The sequence below is a fragment of the Auxenochlorella protothecoides genome, assembly GCF_000733215.1.
Source record: "Auxenochlorella protothecoides strain 0710 unplaced genomic scaffold scaffold30, whole genome shotgun sequence".
Taxonomy (NCBI): domain Eukaryota; kingdom Viridiplantae; phylum Chlorophyta; class Trebouxiophyceae; order Chlorellales; family Chlorellaceae; genus Auxenochlorella; species Auxenochlorella protothecoides.
The window spans coordinates 239,942-254,868 of record NW_011934162.1 but is presented as its reverse complement, the minus strand read 5'-3'; the positions used below and the strand labels follow the sequence as shown (position 1 = coordinate 254,868).

Here is a 14,927-nt window from a genome sequence, read left to right as displayed (position 1 = left end):
GGGCCCGGTGGGGCCATCGAAGGGTGCACAGGGTGGGTCCATGGATGGGCCTGGGCCTGACCATCACTGGTGCTGGGGTGAGGGTGCTGTGGCATTGGCAGAGGTACACCAAAGGGAGGCCGGGAGAAGCCCGGGGGTGGCTGCAGAGGCTGGTGGATGAGGGGGGTTGGCGCTGGCTGCCGAGGGTCCACTTGGACCTGAATCAGCTGGCGGTGAACTGAATCCCGCTGTAGACTTCCCTCCATGGGTGAGGGGACTCGGGCAGGATTTTGCTGGCTGTCCAGGCTGATCCTGGGCGCCGCCATCTCCATGCCAGGGGGCAGAGTATATGGGCCCTGATGGGATGGGCCCATGGCATGGGGCTGGTGTGCTCCCCAGGGCTGCCATGGAGGCGGTTGGGCGCCGAATAATGGATGCATTCCGGCATGGTGCACATCTAGGTACGAGGGAGGCACGCCAGGATGTGCAGGGCCAGGCAGGTGGGGCCCAAGGCTACTGCCGGGTCCCAGCCTTTGCGGCCCAGGAGATTGGACAGACACGGCCTGTAGCCTCGACAGCAGGTCCTTCCCTAGTCTTCTACCATCCTGTTCGGGGCTGGGCACATTGGACTGAGCTCCATTGCCGCCAGGCTGACCCTGGAAGGGAGGGATGTTCCCACCCTCCGTCATTCTCCGGCACCCCGGTTTCGCCGAGGGTTGCAGCGCCGGCTTGATCAGGACATTTTTAGAAACCGGTTCCAACGTATCAGGAGGATGTTGCGAGTCACGCTGCGGGTATGGGACGCGCATGCACACCGCAGGGTGCGCCATGGATCTTTTAAACCAGAGCGCGCGAGCTCGATGACTCCCGATCGAACTTCCGTGGCCAACAAACCAATGTGCTACACTGCAGGCCACAGTCGGTGGTGCCGTTGACAAGATAAGGTAGCTTCAAAAAAGTTCGTGCCCATTGGGCAGCGAGCACTTGCTCTGGGCCCTCCAAGGATCGCTGGGTGTCCGCAAAGATGTGGGCGTTCTACAGCATCAGCATGGGGCTTGTGTTGGCGTCCGTAGCGGTCATGTGAGATGAGTGGTGCTTTGAATGAGGGATTCGATCGTGCTGGTTGATAGAGAGCTTCGCCGGTGTCATTTTTTCGCCCGCATACCCACCGCCCTGACAGGACGAAGAGGTATGTCGCCCCTCGGATATCGCTCCTGTCCGTGGCGATCACCTGCGCGGCGTGGCTGACCTCCCTCTCTGTGATATCTCTCGTCCCCATCGATGTCTACTCCACCGTATCTGAGCGTCCGGTCCCGGCGCTCGACATGCTTTGGACCATTTCGTACTGGTCAGTTGCGAGGGGGGGGGGAGGGGGGGCGGGGGGCAGGTGACGCTGTAATGCGCCCAGATTTCTGCCCTGCCCACACAAACATACGTGTGCCCACACTCCCCACTTTGCAGGTCCACGCAGGTCCTGACATGGGCTTTGATCCCCATCATGCAGAACTACGTGGTGTCTGGCGCCTTCTCAGTCCTCAAGCGACTGGGAGATGCACTGCACAGACTGTGGCTCTTCTATCTGGTAATCATCACCCTGTGCATCATTGGTGAGCCGGGAGCACAGGGCACTGTGTGGCCCGCGACACAATCCCGCATCCTGGGGTCACCTGATGAGGGCGCCTCGATGCCAACCCCTTCCCTCCCCTCCCCTCCCACCTTGACCCATTCTCAGGTGGCATCGTGGCACTGCTGACACACCGCCTTCAGCTCTCCACCGTCCCAGCCCTGGTTGTCACCCTGTCCAATGCCTATGGTCTCTTTGTCATCATAGCCCTGCTGGGCTATGGCCTTGTGGAGGTGCCACGCACGCTGTGGCGTCGCTCCTTCCCTGAGTCACGCCTGAAGTGGCACTACCACAGGTAGTGCCCGGGAATACTTGGGAAGGAGGCCTGTCCTGCAGCGGGTTTGCCTCCCTCGACATGCGCCCAGTAGCTCGCCCCAGCAAGCCCTCTCCATGCCCGAGATGTGAAGCCGCTGGCCTGCCTTACATCGCCTGCAGGGTGGGTCGCTCCGCCGAGAAGCTGGCAGATGCTTCGACGGAGCTGGAAAAGGTGCTCGCCATCGCGCTGGCCACCACACAACAGATCTCTCGGTCGGACGCACACCTGCGCCCCCTGTCAGATGCAGTGGTCAAGTGCGCGGCCGCTTGAGGATGTGTGGGCGTGGGGGGGTCTGCCTGGTTCAGGGTTGGCCGGGCCTACGAAGGCCGGCGCAGCGCCACGCAAGTGGCTCGGAATCGATGCTGAGGCTAGGGGTCCCCGCTTGCATCCTCGGCGCCAGCACTGCAATCCCGACTCGTGCCAGCACACCCCACAGGTACCTGGAACTGTACTCCCCAGTGCACTTCACGGTGCTGGGCCGGCCGCGGGTCAACATCGATCTGCTGGACGAGTCGGACCTCGACTACGCTTCGGATGAGGCGGGCCTCACACGGCTCCGTGCGCGCTGCAAGGCTGCCATCGCCCACTTTGTGGGTGAGCGACGCTGTGTCGAGGGGAAAGGGGGCTCGCCCATGCGATGCCGTCAGCATAGGCCTGGTGTTTGCCGCGTGCCCGCCTCACCAAGGGGACCCCTCGCCTCCTCCATACCCCAACCTCCAGGGTGCCGCGGCGAGTATGTGATCAACGCGCGGCGGGCAATGCACCTCCAGGCGGTGTGCAAGTCGCGGTCCCTGGGCGTGTACACCCCCCCCTCCCGGCTCCGCCTCCTGGGCTGCCACGGGGGGGTGGTACTACACATGCAACATCAGGCCCTGGGTGCTATGCCTGCAGGCCCTGCTGGCGGTGGCCACCTCGGCGACCATCATCTGGGCGGAGGCCACGATCGGGTCGGGGCGCAGCCCAGACCTGTCCCCCTTCTCGCTCGCGATACACACGCGCGTCGCCAGGCGGGAGTTCCTGGAGCAGCTCATCGTGGCGGCGCCGCTGGCATACATGTGCGCCTGCACCTACTTCTCCCTCTTCAAGCTGGGGAACTTTGGGTTCTATCACATGGTGAGCAAGTGTGTGTCTGTGGTGTTTTGGGGGTGCTGGGGAAAGCCTGTACCGGCACAGGAGTATCAGACAGTGGGCCCAGCAGATGCGGGGCTCTGATGGGTGCTTGTGGATGCCATGGATACAGGGGCATGCAAGGCAGCCCTGCGGTGCATTTCAATGCACGCTCCATACGCTCCTCACCCACAAGGTCCCTGGCGCGACATGGTCGAGATCACTCCTGCTGAGCGGCAGCTTGCTGGCGCGCTTTGCAGCCCCGCTCTGCTACAACTTCCTGCATGTCATCCGTATGAACGAGTACCTCAAGGACGGACAGGTGGGCCGCGCCATGCCTCAGCGCGGGCAGCGCTTGCGGTCATGGGCGCTGGGTGGACACGTGTGGCTACCTGGTTGCCCGGGCATACTGAAGCAGGCGGCCCCGTCAAGAACAGCCTTTCTCCCTCCACACCCGCAGCAAATGGTCTTCATCGCCAAGATGGGCAGTGCTTTCCAGGATGTGCCCATCCTTGGCCAGAGCTTCAACACCTGGTTCCCGCTCCTCCTGGTGGTCTATGTTCTGCTCCTGACCTTCAACCTCTGGGAGCAGTGTGCTTCCAAGTTCTTCATCTCAGAGGCCGTCCGATTCGATGTGGTGAGTGAAAGGGCCTATCGTACAGAGGGATATATGTGCTTGCTGAGGTGTGACTGTACTCGCAGGGTCCCGGCGCCGCGGTGGCAAGCTTGCTTTCCTCCTGCAACCGTGGCCCTGTGCTCAGCTGACTGTTGTCTGCCAGCTCACCCACCGCCGCCGCGGCTGCCGCCCCTTGCCATCGTCAGGAGCGAGCAGATGACGAGCACAGCAGCAAGGGGCAGCGGCTGGTGCTGGCGGAGCAGGATGCACTGCTGCGGGGCGGTGCCGTGGGCGATGGCATTGACCTCTTTGGCGTGTCAGGCTCCGAAGGCCGTGACCCCTCTGCAGCGGCGAGTGCAGGCAGCGACCGGCAGCAAGTGGCGGTGCAGATGGCGATGACGGAAAAACGGGGTCGCTCGTCGCCGCACGCCGCGCACGCTGCGCCGCAGATTGCGAGTGCGGGACGTAACAAGGACGATGTGGCGCGCCCTGCCTCGGAAGCCCGAATAGATGACCTGTTTGGTGACCTGGGGGGGCGGCGCGCTTTTACTCCGGCGGGCACAGGGCCCGGGAACGGCGAACAGAGGCTCCTGCCCCCAGGACAGACGTCCAGCAGCAGCTTCAGCTGGAAGCTGCGCTGATAGTAGGCACAACCTCCCCGTATGGCGTGGGCTTCTTCCCCTTCGTGACCCTGAGTGTGTCTTTGTACAATTTGTATCCTAGAACGGCACAAGAATGGGCGTCGAGGCAGAGTTTGTGCGCCGACATGCGCAGCACACGGTGTATACAACGCTAAGGGACGGGCACCTGCTACAGTATACACAGTCAAAATCGCTTGCGGAGAGCATCCCTCGACTTCATGCCCTCAAAGGGAGAGCTGCGGTCTGTAAACGGGTGGGCATCCCAGGCCTTGCCATCCACCTGACTTGCACTGCATCCAGGATCTGACAAGACTTCATGCCAGTCATGATCGGGGGCGGGCTTAGGCACTCTCTCTGCAGACACTTCCTCCCCATCATACAGGAGGGCTGCAGGGTGGAGAGCAGGAGGAGAGTTGCCTGACAATGAACAAGCCAACTCGGCATCCTGTTCTTGGCTCACAAGCAAATGCAACTCCCCATCAGGGGGGTCTTGCCCATGAGCAGAGTACATCGCGTTGCCAGGCAGGGGCCCGTCACCAGCTTGAGCCAGCTTCTCACCTTCCAGCGCCTCTGAGTCAACGTCCGAGGCCTGCTCCGCGTGGTGCCCTTGCAGCAACTCCGCCTCATCTGCCTGGGATTCAGCACTTGGTTCCACAGCTGGCCCCTTCCCCCGGCCCCCACACGACTGAATCCAGAGCCCGAGGAACACGAGGGAGGTGATGGAGCCGCCCACCGCCGCGCACACTGCGCCTGCTGCCAGCAGCAGTCCCAGCAAGACGTTGGGTCTGATCCAGTATAGCGCTCCTCGCACCAGGCCCAGCCGCACGTTCACACGCACTTGAGCGGACAGGATCTCCGGCACCCACTTGGCGTGAGGTGACTGGGGTGAGATGTGTGATTCGAGAGGGTGAGGGGCTGATCTGTGAGCTGAAGCCCCCACGTTGCGGCCGGCAAACAGAGCGCCTGGTGCATGCGTTTCTCCCACACTTCACACGAGCAGTCGTTCACCGACCGCCCATCCTCCTGCCACTGCACCAGGCCTACCTTCAGCGCAGCTTTAAAGCGTACAAAGGGTAGGCCTGCCTTCTCAGAGTATCGGATGAACAGCGGGACCTTGATGATGTGTGCGTCGCCCAACACCCCAACCCATCGATATGGTGCCGTAGCAAAGGACCTGTAGGCAGGGGTGTGGTACGAGTGTCAGCTCGTCCCAGACCAGTCCTGCACATGGATGACAGCAATCCCAGGTCTACTGCTGTTTAAACAACAGCAGCCTCTGCCACACCCAGCACCTCACCAGAGGCTGCGTCGCCGCCCGTGCAGCCGGATGGCGGAGCTGGTTCGGGCCGCCAGCCTGCCATCTGCGGTCTGCAGCTCCGCCACGGCCTGGACCATGCCGCCCTCAAAACGCGTGCCCGGCACCCGCAGCTCCAGCGAGACATCAATGGCTTCCCCGGGGGGCAAGAACCTGGCCGAGGGGGTGATGAAGGACGATGTCACCCGGCCAGATTTGGGGACGGGCTTTAGAGTCCCAGGTAAGTGAGTCCAACCCATTGGCAGCAGCAGCAACAGACCCCACCTCAGATCGCGCGGCAGCGTCGTCAGCAGCCCCTCGTCCTCGATGCGTTTCTTTGGCAGGAACACTGCCTCTGCCAGCATGTCCCCACTCGAAAAATCCAGGTGCAGCGTGCGCACATGGCTGTGCCGCTCAGGGGTGAGGGCTCGGGTGAGGAGCAGGTAGCCCAGCAGGAGGCAGCCCACCACGGCAAGGGTTGCGCAGGCAAGGGAGCCCAGGAGGAGAATGGAGCTGCGCAGGGTGCTTGCCCAGCGCCCTGCGAGGGAGGACAGGGAGGACAGGGAAGACGCGGCACCTCCGTCGTACTCCGGGCTCTGCGGAGGTGGGTTGGAGTGGTGTGCGGGAGTTTAATTACAAGTGCGACCCTGATCAGGGCGCACACCCATGTCCCCGCTGCTCACGCTGTGTACGGGGTCTGTGCGGTACACCGAGCTCGGAACAGGGGGTCTGCGGTGATCATAGCGGCCCCTCATCGGACAAGGATATAGCTTTTGATAATGTATGCTGCCTGTGGACCCTGAACTTCAATACTCGACCCTCCTTTCTCGTCTTGTGAGTCGGGCACTAGGAGACCGCTTCCATGGTGGAAATCATCCCCTTCTTACGCTGGCTTGGTCACTCTCCTACTCTTAGTTCAAACATGCATTCAGCTTACACTTTAGGGATAGTTTCGTTGTACACAAGGGGGGTATGCTCCTCAGCAGCCGTGATCGGGTCGCCGAAACGGCAGCGCGCCAGATCGACCATCTCAGAACCGGTTCTCTAGCCGGAGCCCCCTTACTTCAGCATGATGTAGATGTACAGCCCAAGTGCCAGCAGGACGCAGATGAGGATGACGTCGATGCAAAAGTTTCTGGAGGAGCGGACCTGTTGCATTTAAGGAGTGGTCTCTGAGTCTGCTGAGGAAACCCTGGCTTGAGCCAAGCGCAACCCCTAGGTGGAACACCATTAGCCCCGCGCAGGCTCCCGGCGCACCTTGGTAATTAGGCCCTTGAGGCGCATGTTGTTTGTTTTCAGGTCGCTTGTGATCGTGTCCATCTTGGCATTGACCTCGTCGATGATCACATCATGCCTCTGGATCTCCTCGCCCATCGCGGTGCCCAATTCTGCAAGGCCATGGTTGCAGGTGGATGAGGTACCGAGCTTCAGGCATGCACGACCACTGCCCACATGGTAAGCGCTGAGACCGCGTGATCTCCAGTCCTCTGAGATGCCCACGCAGCTCAAAATACTCACCCTTGAGCGTGCCCAGCCCATTCTCGATCCGTTCAAGAGCCTGGTTCTGCCGCCGTTCCGCCTGCTCAGCCTCAGAGATGAAAGCCTTGCTCTGGTCTGTGTGCTGGTAGTGCTCCGCACTCTGGAAACGCCCGTCCAACTTGAGAGGGTTGATGGTGATGCTGCTCCCAGGTGCATACACGCTGCCACCTCCGAGTAGGGGCTGCAAATACAGAGTGCAGTTTGGGGAGTCCTTGGATAGGAGGACGGTGTATAACAGCAGGCTTCCACAAGCTCACTAACATGAGAATGAACATTTGATTGGGCTGGTAGGGAGTGAGCATTGCACCTCATGCATGCACATGAATTGTATGGCATCCAAAGTTTCCAAGGAAAGACGGGCAGGACATCCCTCGCCACCTCTTTAACCTCAAACTCCCAGCTGATCCTACCCTTCCAGGTGAGCGCATCGTTCCCATGCCGTCTGGGATGTCGTCTACGGTCTGAGCCAGCTCCTGGACCTGTCAGATGGTTGCAGGGTGCACCAACAAACATCAGGATTGGCGTGAACCTGTTGCGCTTGCAGGCACCCTGTCACACGCCGTGCAGAAGGCATGCGGTGCCTCTGGAAGCTGCCTGGCAACCTGTTCACACCTGCTGCTCCCGTAGCTGGGCCGCCTCCTGTGTTGACCCCTTACGCATGTCCTTGGCAATGGTGGCAAGCTTGGGTATGGCAGAGTCCAAGAGGTTCCCTTTGTCCTTGCGGAGCTCGGCATTGAGAGCAGCCTTCAGCGCTCGATTCTTCTCCTGAGCGACCTCCTCGGCTTTCTGTTGCACGAATACGGAAGGAGGGACGGTGTGCAGTGCGCCAGCAATGGAACAGAGAGAGAGCTTACCCGCCACCAACGACGCGACACCCACCCACCAGGGTGAGATCCTGGATGCGGTCTACCAGTACAAGGTACTCATCCACAAAAGGATCTCCAGACTTTGGACGGAATTGAGGTTCTTCTACAAGGTACTTCTCATACCTGGAATGAGGAGTGAGCAGCATGAGCACGGAGGCAGGCGAAGGCGTGCACCTCCAACAACCGCCCCCTCCAGCAACTCACTTGCTCGCGAGCTCGCCTGCTCTGTCCTTGATATCGATAATATTCATGGCTCCGAGCGCTGCAAGAGGCTTCTCGGCTCTTCACAGCGATCCCGCGACCAAGAGTCGCTCGCCGTCCCAGGGGTGCAAGGCAGCACGAAGAGAACACACAGGTCGCTACGAGCTCATCGAAGGGATCATTTCGTGTCACTCTAGCAAGCAGAGGGGAATGAGATGTCATGGGAAGGTGGATTCCGTAAATGTATTCTCATTTCGTTTCGTGTCGACCTTGATTCCCGCCAGGTGACAATCTGGCCCTCTCCCTCACACTTCTTTCGACTTGCATGGGCCAAGGTACATGTTACAGGGCAATGCAAATCAGCACGTGAAATACAGCGAGCACTACGTCAGTGCAATTCTACGTCATCATCCTCGCACAGAAAGGCGGCATCAGGCAGCGTCCACACCAATTCAGCTGCGTCCAAAACCTCAAAATCGCCTGCTGACGGGAAAGGTCAACATGAATGAGAGGCATGGACAGTCATGATTCAGGACACTGCGAGCCCAGCATCCTCACCTAGCTGATTCTGCGCCGGTCGAAGGGGTGATGGTGGGAGCTCGGCCGTGTACAGATCCTCTGCTTGGAGGCTGCTCGCCGCCTGTTAAAGTGCATGGATCAGCTGAGGAAGCAATAACTGGGATGCTTTTCATTCATTCACCCTCCATTCACTCACTTTGGTTTGAAGCGGTACGAGACGGGCCCTGCCCAGCACTACCGCGGCAGCCCTAAGCCTCTCCTCCAACTCTTTGTCATTCCTCATGTTCCCCTCCAGCTCCTGCTGTGCCCAGCACATGCCGGCGGGTCTCTCAGGGGGATTAACCGCAAGCTCATCCAGACGAGTGGTCTGAGCTGCCTCTCCGTATCCAGTCTGGCTGGCTGCCGGCCTGCCTGCTGATGCAAGCTGCGTGAGCCCTTGGGCTGGCTGATGGATGCTACTCAGCGTCTTTCGAGGGGCAGGTACTTCCACATAAGGTTTTGAAGGCTTCGTGGAGCTGTTTAGGCGGCTATTTGTTATATTTCCGAGGGGTTTACGGGCACTGGCGAGCTCGGAAGGCTTCCCGAGCAGCGTCGCACCATGGAACGGTGTTCCCGGAATGCCGCAGTTCTCATCCTGGAAGATCCCATTCATGGTGCATGTCTGATTTCACGACCAAGCAAGTGCGAGAGGCTCGGCGAGGAGTGCTTCTCCGGGGCTCGAGGGAAGCGGAATGCAACCAACAGCTTTGCTCCATTCGGACTCCGGTGCTTTCCTAGATGGTGCTTGCGCAACCCCCCTCCCGCCGCGACTTTATGGACGATCACAGTTCTCTACTTCCCAAAAATGACAGTGTGTAGACACACTTTGCTGCGAGTAGGTACACGTCGAAGCCAGGAGCTCGCTCCTGTCAAAAACGGAGTTGAGAGGAGTGTCAGCATCATGGCTTGAAATGGAAATAACTGGCAGAACAGCATCCGAACCCAACAGCGGGTCCCGACACGACCATTCCCGCAATCAGCAGCCCGACGAAGCAAAACAAATAATGTTCTCGTGGCGGCACACACGTTGTATGGTGAGTAAGACAGCAGGCCAAGGGCCACAAGAGTGCACGAGCGGCGGCACTCACTTGGCACGCACAGGGGCTGAGGTACTGAAAAGTCAGGTCGAGCGTGGCCAAGGGGGCCTCGTGTATGGAGGCAATGCGGGCGGCATGATGGGAACAAAGTGCGCATGAACATTTTGAAAGATAAGAGGTGGAGAAGGGCCCATTCCCACGCCCATGGGCTGCATGAGCATTGCCTGGTGATACTGGAGTGGCCCCAATGGGGACCGCCATCCCGGTCCCTGGAAAGATGTAGGCGGTGGCCTGCCCTGGATTGCAGGCGGTCTGGCAGCCAAGCCGTAGGCCTGTTGTGCAGGATGTCCCGTTTGGGAGGCAGACTTCCGTCTACGTGTCTCATCAGGCCGAGGTTGTTGTGCATTGGATGGTTCTCCCTCTGCTGCAAAGGAAACAGTAGAAGATGGATTGTCGACACAAGCAGCAAGCATTGGGGTAACCATTTGGAGGAATGTCATCCTTGCGCACCTGTCGAGGTCGACCTGAGAGGCGGTCCACTCGATGCTGTCACTGATCTGGTTCCTGCACCCGATGCTGGTTTTCGAGGCAGAGCGTGGGGCGACGGCGCAACACCACTCCCCCGTGCACCAGAGGCATTACCTCTTCCAGCACCTGTCCGGGGATAATAGGCTGTAAGACCTGAGTGCTGCCATCTGGCAATCAGGTACCCATCCCCCCCGCGTAGATCGGCTTCGTCACCTGCACCCACCCACTCACCTCGCATTCCCTCGAAAACCTCCGCCATGAATTTGTCGAGCTCATGAGACTCATCGCTCACAGCTCTGACCCCTGAGGTTACTGGTGGCGCACTCTCAGGAGATCGCTCGCGGGGCACTGTTGGCGAAGAACCATGCGCTAACGCAGTACTTCGGCCTGTATCCACACCCGGTGCCACAGCACTGGGCATAGGAGGCAGGGGAGTAGCGGTAGCTGCAGGGTGAGTCTCTGCTGGCTCCTCAGGTGGAGCTTCCACTGGGTGTATGGATGCCAGGGCTGATTGTATCAGCACCTCCGGCATGAGCTGCTTGCGCCCCCAACTAGAGATGACCTTGAAAACCTGCAATGGGCGGTCGGGAGGTAAACTGCTTCATGTCCCAGATACTCTGAAGCCGCCCCCACACACCACACATGAAGCCGCACATGGCCTCGTCAAGCACGCACCGTGTCTCGCGTCGTCTCATCTGGCTCTAGAATCTTTACAAAATTGAGGAGGCCTGCGCCGATGGCTCTCTTGAAGCCTGCTAACTCAGGTCTGCCATCCCGAGCGGCGTGCTGCAGAGGGATGAGCGCGGGTAGGTGGTCAACACACAATACAGGTGAAAAGCATGCGAGCTGAGGGGCAGGCTGTCCCTGGTCGATACCTGGAGGATGGCATCCAGGAGGTAGAGCAAGTTGACTTGGGAATGAGCATCCTGCCAGCGCTCAGCCTGCTCCAGGATGATGCAGATTATCTGCGAGGTGGTCCCAGACCCTGCTGCAGAGGAACAGACGGTGGGTGTCATGGAGGATGCTCTGCAGCGTCCGAGTACGCGTACAGATCAGGCCATGCCCCTGCAGGCCAATACAGTCAAGTATGGGTACCTGAATCCAGGGCAGCCAGTGCAGTACTCCTGATGCTATCTTTGCTTCGCGTGAGGCACCCCAGTAATCCTTCAAAGCGCTTGCAAACGGCTTCTCTCCCTGCCACATCCACGTCGGGAGTCACAGGTGATGGAGCTGCCTGGGCGAGGGTATGGAGCTCCTGCAGTCCCACAGGGACGGTCGCAGACGTCTCGGTCTCCTGACCGTCGACTGGCTGACTACTGCTCCGGACCATGTACGACGCTGCTGGAGCACGCCTGTGAAGGTTGAGCTGGGACCCCCCTTTGCTCCATGTCAGGGCTGCACCTCCAGAGGGAGTCCCGCGAGGGCGTTTTCCGGGAGTCTCGGGGACAGGGTCCTCTAGCCCTTGCCGTTTATTGTCACACATGGCAAAATATACTTCTGGGCATCCGGTTCTGCCTTTCGAACACGACCAGGCGGGGGGGTGCGTTCAGTGCACCCCTGCGAAGCTAATCGATTTCTTGCTACCAGCCGCAAACACTAAACCCCGGTCTCGATGCCGCCCATTTATAGTATTTATGTATGCAACCTCGTATCGAGTGAAGCGTGGCGCATGCTGATTCCTAGGCGTGCCAAGAGCGGAGAGCCCCTTGCATTCCCCTCTACGGAACACGTGGGAGGAGTATTACATCCAAAGTTCCAAAGTTCAGCGATAGCCAGATGTCCAGACAGAGAAATATGCTCCAGGAAACAGGTGTAGATTCAACCACCCCCCTATCAATTGCGAAAGTCTCACTACCGCCTCATGTTATCCAGCTGGTTCTTGGCCGGCTGGGCAATGTTGAACAACACCTACGGGATGAGCGCAATGGACAAAATCAGATCCTCCGCATTGCTACCCTGCATGTGCCCCCACACCACACACCAAATCTATAGGTTCCTACTCACCCATCCAAGGGCAGGGAAGAGAGGCAGCAGGAAAAGGTTCCCCCGGCCGTCCGCCAGCTGTCCGATCTCCGACACGGCATCTGCAGACTGAGCCATGGCAAGGGCCAGTGCCGTCCCGATGCCAGCGGCACCAACGACGGACCGGCGCTTGCGCCCCGGAGTGTTCCCAGACTTGGAGTCATTGATCTGCTTGAGCTGGTTGAGGGCTGGCTGGCCGATGTTGAAAAGCACCTGCATGGGCAATGAAAGGGTGTGACTTGCAGATTGGGGATCGACAATTATTGCGACTGCCGAGCCAGGTTGATCTTGGCCATGCTATCCAGCATGCAATCTCACTCGCCCCCTCTGCTTACCCATCCGAGGACAGGCACCAGCAGGAGTCCTAGCAGGGATGCACGACCATCAGCGAGCTGAGCAACCTCGCTGACTGCGTGCGCCGGACTTGCCGAGAGGAGGCTCATGGGCATGCTGGTGGCCGCAGCAATGTGTGCCTGCAACCGTACGAGAAAGACAAGGGTTTGGTGAAAGGTGTATTCTAGAAACCAATGAGGATGCATCGGTGGTGCCTGTTTCCAGGAACCCAGACTCACGGGCGAGATTGCCGCACGAGGCCGGCACACGATGCAGCGAGCGGGGCGAGCCATGGAGGGAGCGGCAGTGCGGCCCAGAACAGCCCTGCAGGACGCGTGAGACACGGAGAGCATCATGGCGGCAGGCTTTCCGACCTCTGCAGTTCTGGGAATCTGTCTGAGGGATAAATGCGCCGTCCTTGACCAGCATGGCACTTTTGCTGACCCTGTGGTCCGAAGCCTATCGCGAGAGATTCGGTACCTGTTGTTCAGTGGGTGGTACTGCCGCCCGGCCACAACACCCCCCCAGACAGCCCCCCGCTCTGACGCCAATTCTGATCCATCGTCCGTTGAGCAACGTATTCTCTTATAAAACAGCTTACCATTACCACAGACTGAAAGTCCGTGTGCCCATGGCCCCTTGAGGTGGGGAAGAGAAGGTGAAAAGTCAGTCCCAGCAGGGGGGTGCTGGTCCCAGGGGTTTTAGATCTTTGGCCATGTACGGTCCGTCGAGTTCGTACCCCAGCCTTCGGTAGTAGTGCCGTGTGCCGACGCCCGATATGACGGCCATGCGCGTGGAGCCATGCTCGCAGGCAGCAATGCGTTCGGCCTCGGCCATGAGCAGAGCGCCATACCCCTGATGCTGGTACTTGGAGGCATCCCGGGCATGCACCGCCACCGCCGTGCCGTACACATGCAGCTCCCGCACCACAGAACAGCGCCCTCGCAGCTCTGGTTGGCGCTCAGGGCCGGACACCTGTCATATTGGAGAGTCACGTTGAGACCCCAATGGGGAAGGAGGAGTCTGGTCCCCGGCACAGCGAGGAAGATATGTCAACTTGCCTTACGCAATCGAAGGAGGCCAATGAGGAGATCTTGAGTGGGATCTTCGTAGGACAAGAATGTTTCCCAGCCACCGTTTGCAGCATAGTCTCGTCGAACGAGCTCCACCTCCTCAGCCCGAACCTGGGGGAGGGGGGGTAAGCACGCCGCCTTGCACTTCCTTAGATTGCAATACCCCTCACCTGCGCTCGGAGAGCAGCACAATGCCCACTCCGATGAAGTGACAGGTCAGGTGCACACCTTATTATGGATGTCTTGGATGCCGACCTCTCGAGTCCGAACATCCCTGCACTTGAGTCCCAGCTCCGCAGACCTCGCCAGCGCCAGCTCACGGAGGTTCCCCTTCTCGACGCCAGAGGAGACCAGCGGCATGGGAATGTCACGCTGGATGCGGTAGATTCGCACCCAGGGAGGTACCATGTCCAGTATCAAGGCGACCAAGTCTACAAGCTGCGCCGCACGAAAGGCCAGAGGGGAAGGTGTGAAGGAGCTGGAGGCACAAGGGCAGCGAAAGCCAACAGGATGCTGGGGTGGGAGGCGGGAGCATGCGTCAGAGTCGGCGCATGCAAACATCCAGTCGCATTTACCTTTTCTGGCTGGTAGTTGCGGTAGAGGCCCTGTTTCCAGAGCTCGTAAAGCCCTGTTCCCCGGATGACCAGGGTGGGGTAGAGCTTGAGACCATCAGAGCGGAATGCAGGGTTCTCAAAGTACTCTCTAAAGGATTCCAGGTCCCTCTCCCAGCCCACATTGGGGAGGTCCGGCATCATGTGCGCCACGACCTGCGCAGAGCCGGCAAGGGAGGGGATGAGGAGCGTGCCATGCGCCACGACCATCACACCATCCCTCATTGGCGCCCAGGCCTTGCCTTGAAGCCAGCGTCCTTGGCGAGCTGGAAGCACTCGCCGACCGCCGCCACGGTGTGACCCCGGTTGGTGTCCCTGGCCACATCCTCGTAGGTTGATTGCAGGCCGACCTCGAGACGCGTGCAGCCGTAGCTCAGCATGGCCGTGAGGTGTGGAGTGAGGCAGTAGTCTGGTCGAGTCTCAATGGTCATCCCGATGCACCTGGTCTTGCTCTGCTCACTATAGCTGCGGGAGGCATGGAGAGGAAGCAAATTTGGCGTCCCACTGGCTCCTGCCACTTGGCAATAAAACGGGCCCCCCCCCCCCCCCCGCCCCCCCCCCCCCCGCCCGCCCCCCACGCCC

The 14,927-nt window shown here is 59.9% G+C and overlaps 7 protein-coding genes across 7 annotated transcripts in view; 2 read left to right on the top strand and 5 right to left on the bottom strand.

Moving 5' to 3' along the window:
- Positions 1-63: 63 nt before the first annotated feature.
- Positions 64-387, bottom strand: F751_2880 (hypothetical protein; the record flags this gene model as incomplete). Its single annotated transcript, XM_011398193.1, has 1 exon — positions 64-387. One exon carries the CDS (start codon positions 385-387, stop codon positions 64-66), a length of 324 nt encoding a protein of 107 aa, XP_011396495.1.
- A 640-nt stretch (positions 388-1,027) lies between these two features.
- On the top strand, positions 1,028-4,283 carry F751_2879 (LMBR1 domain-containing protein 2-like protein; the record flags this gene model as incomplete). The annotated part of the gene is made up of 11 exons (XM_011398192.1): positions 1,028-1,059; positions 1,160-1,327; positions 1,441-1,586; positions 1,712-1,898; positions 2,039-2,173; positions 2,356-2,513; positions 2,640-2,692; positions 2,811-3,032; positions 3,223-3,348; positions 3,487-3,663; positions 3,849-4,283. The coding sequence occupies 11 exons, from the start codon at positions 1,028-1,030 to the stop codon at positions 4,281-4,283; spliced, it is 1,839 nt and encodes a 612-aa protein (XP_011396494.1).
- A 94-nt stretch (positions 4,284-4,377) lies between these two features.
- F751_2878 (hypothetical protein) lies at positions 4,378-4,590 on the top strand (the record flags this gene model as incomplete). Its single annotated transcript, XM_011398191.1, has 1 exon — positions 4,378-4,590. One exon carries the CDS (start codon positions 4,378-4,380, stop codon positions 4,588-4,590), a length of 213 nt encoding a protein of 70 aa, XP_011396493.1.
- On the bottom strand, positions 4,468-6,332 carry F751_2877 (hypothetical protein; the record flags this gene model as incomplete). Its single annotated transcript, XM_011398190.1, has 6 exons — positions 4,468-4,586; positions 4,842-5,163; positions 5,328-5,457; positions 5,581-5,751; positions 5,863-6,173; positions 6,261-6,332. The coding sequence occupies 6 exons, from the start codon at positions 6,330-6,332 to the stop codon at positions 4,468-4,470; spliced, it is 1,125 nt and encodes a 374-aa protein (XP_011396492.1).
- Positions 6,333-6,636: 304 nt separating this feature from the next.
- F751_2876 (Syntaxin-71) lies at positions 6,637-8,128 on the bottom strand (the record flags this gene model as incomplete). The annotated part of the gene is made up of 6 exons (XM_011398189.1): positions 6,637-6,726; positions 6,835-6,965; positions 7,096-7,297; positions 7,527-7,595; positions 7,729-7,902; positions 8,000-8,128. 6 exons carry the CDS (start codon positions 8,126-8,128, stop codon positions 6,637-6,639), a joined length of 795 nt encoding a protein of 264 aa, XP_011396491.1.
- A 1,405-nt stretch (positions 8,129-9,533) lies between these two features.
- F751_2875 (hypothetical protein) lies at positions 9,534-10,184 on the bottom strand (the record flags this gene model as incomplete). The annotated part of the gene is made up of 1 exon (XM_011398188.1): positions 9,534-10,184. The coding sequence occupies one exon, from the start codon at positions 10,182-10,184 to the stop codon at positions 9,534-9,536; it is 651 nt and encodes a 216-aa protein (XP_011396490.1).
- Positions 10,185-12,157: 1,973 nt separating this feature from the next.
- F751_2874 (Elongator complex protein 3) overlaps positions 12,158-14,927 on the bottom strand; it is a gene marked incomplete at both ends in the record, with an annotated part of 6,671 nt that continues 3,901 nt past the window's right edge. The window contains 3 exons of the mRNA XM_011398187.1: positions 12,158-12,214; positions 12,311-12,541; positions 14,310-14,501. Of these exons, the coding sequence (XP_011396489.1) occupies positions 12,158-12,214; positions 12,311-12,541; positions 14,310-14,501 (480 nt within the window). The remainder of the gene's footprint in view (positions 12,215-12,310; positions 12,542-14,309; positions 14,502-14,927) is intronic.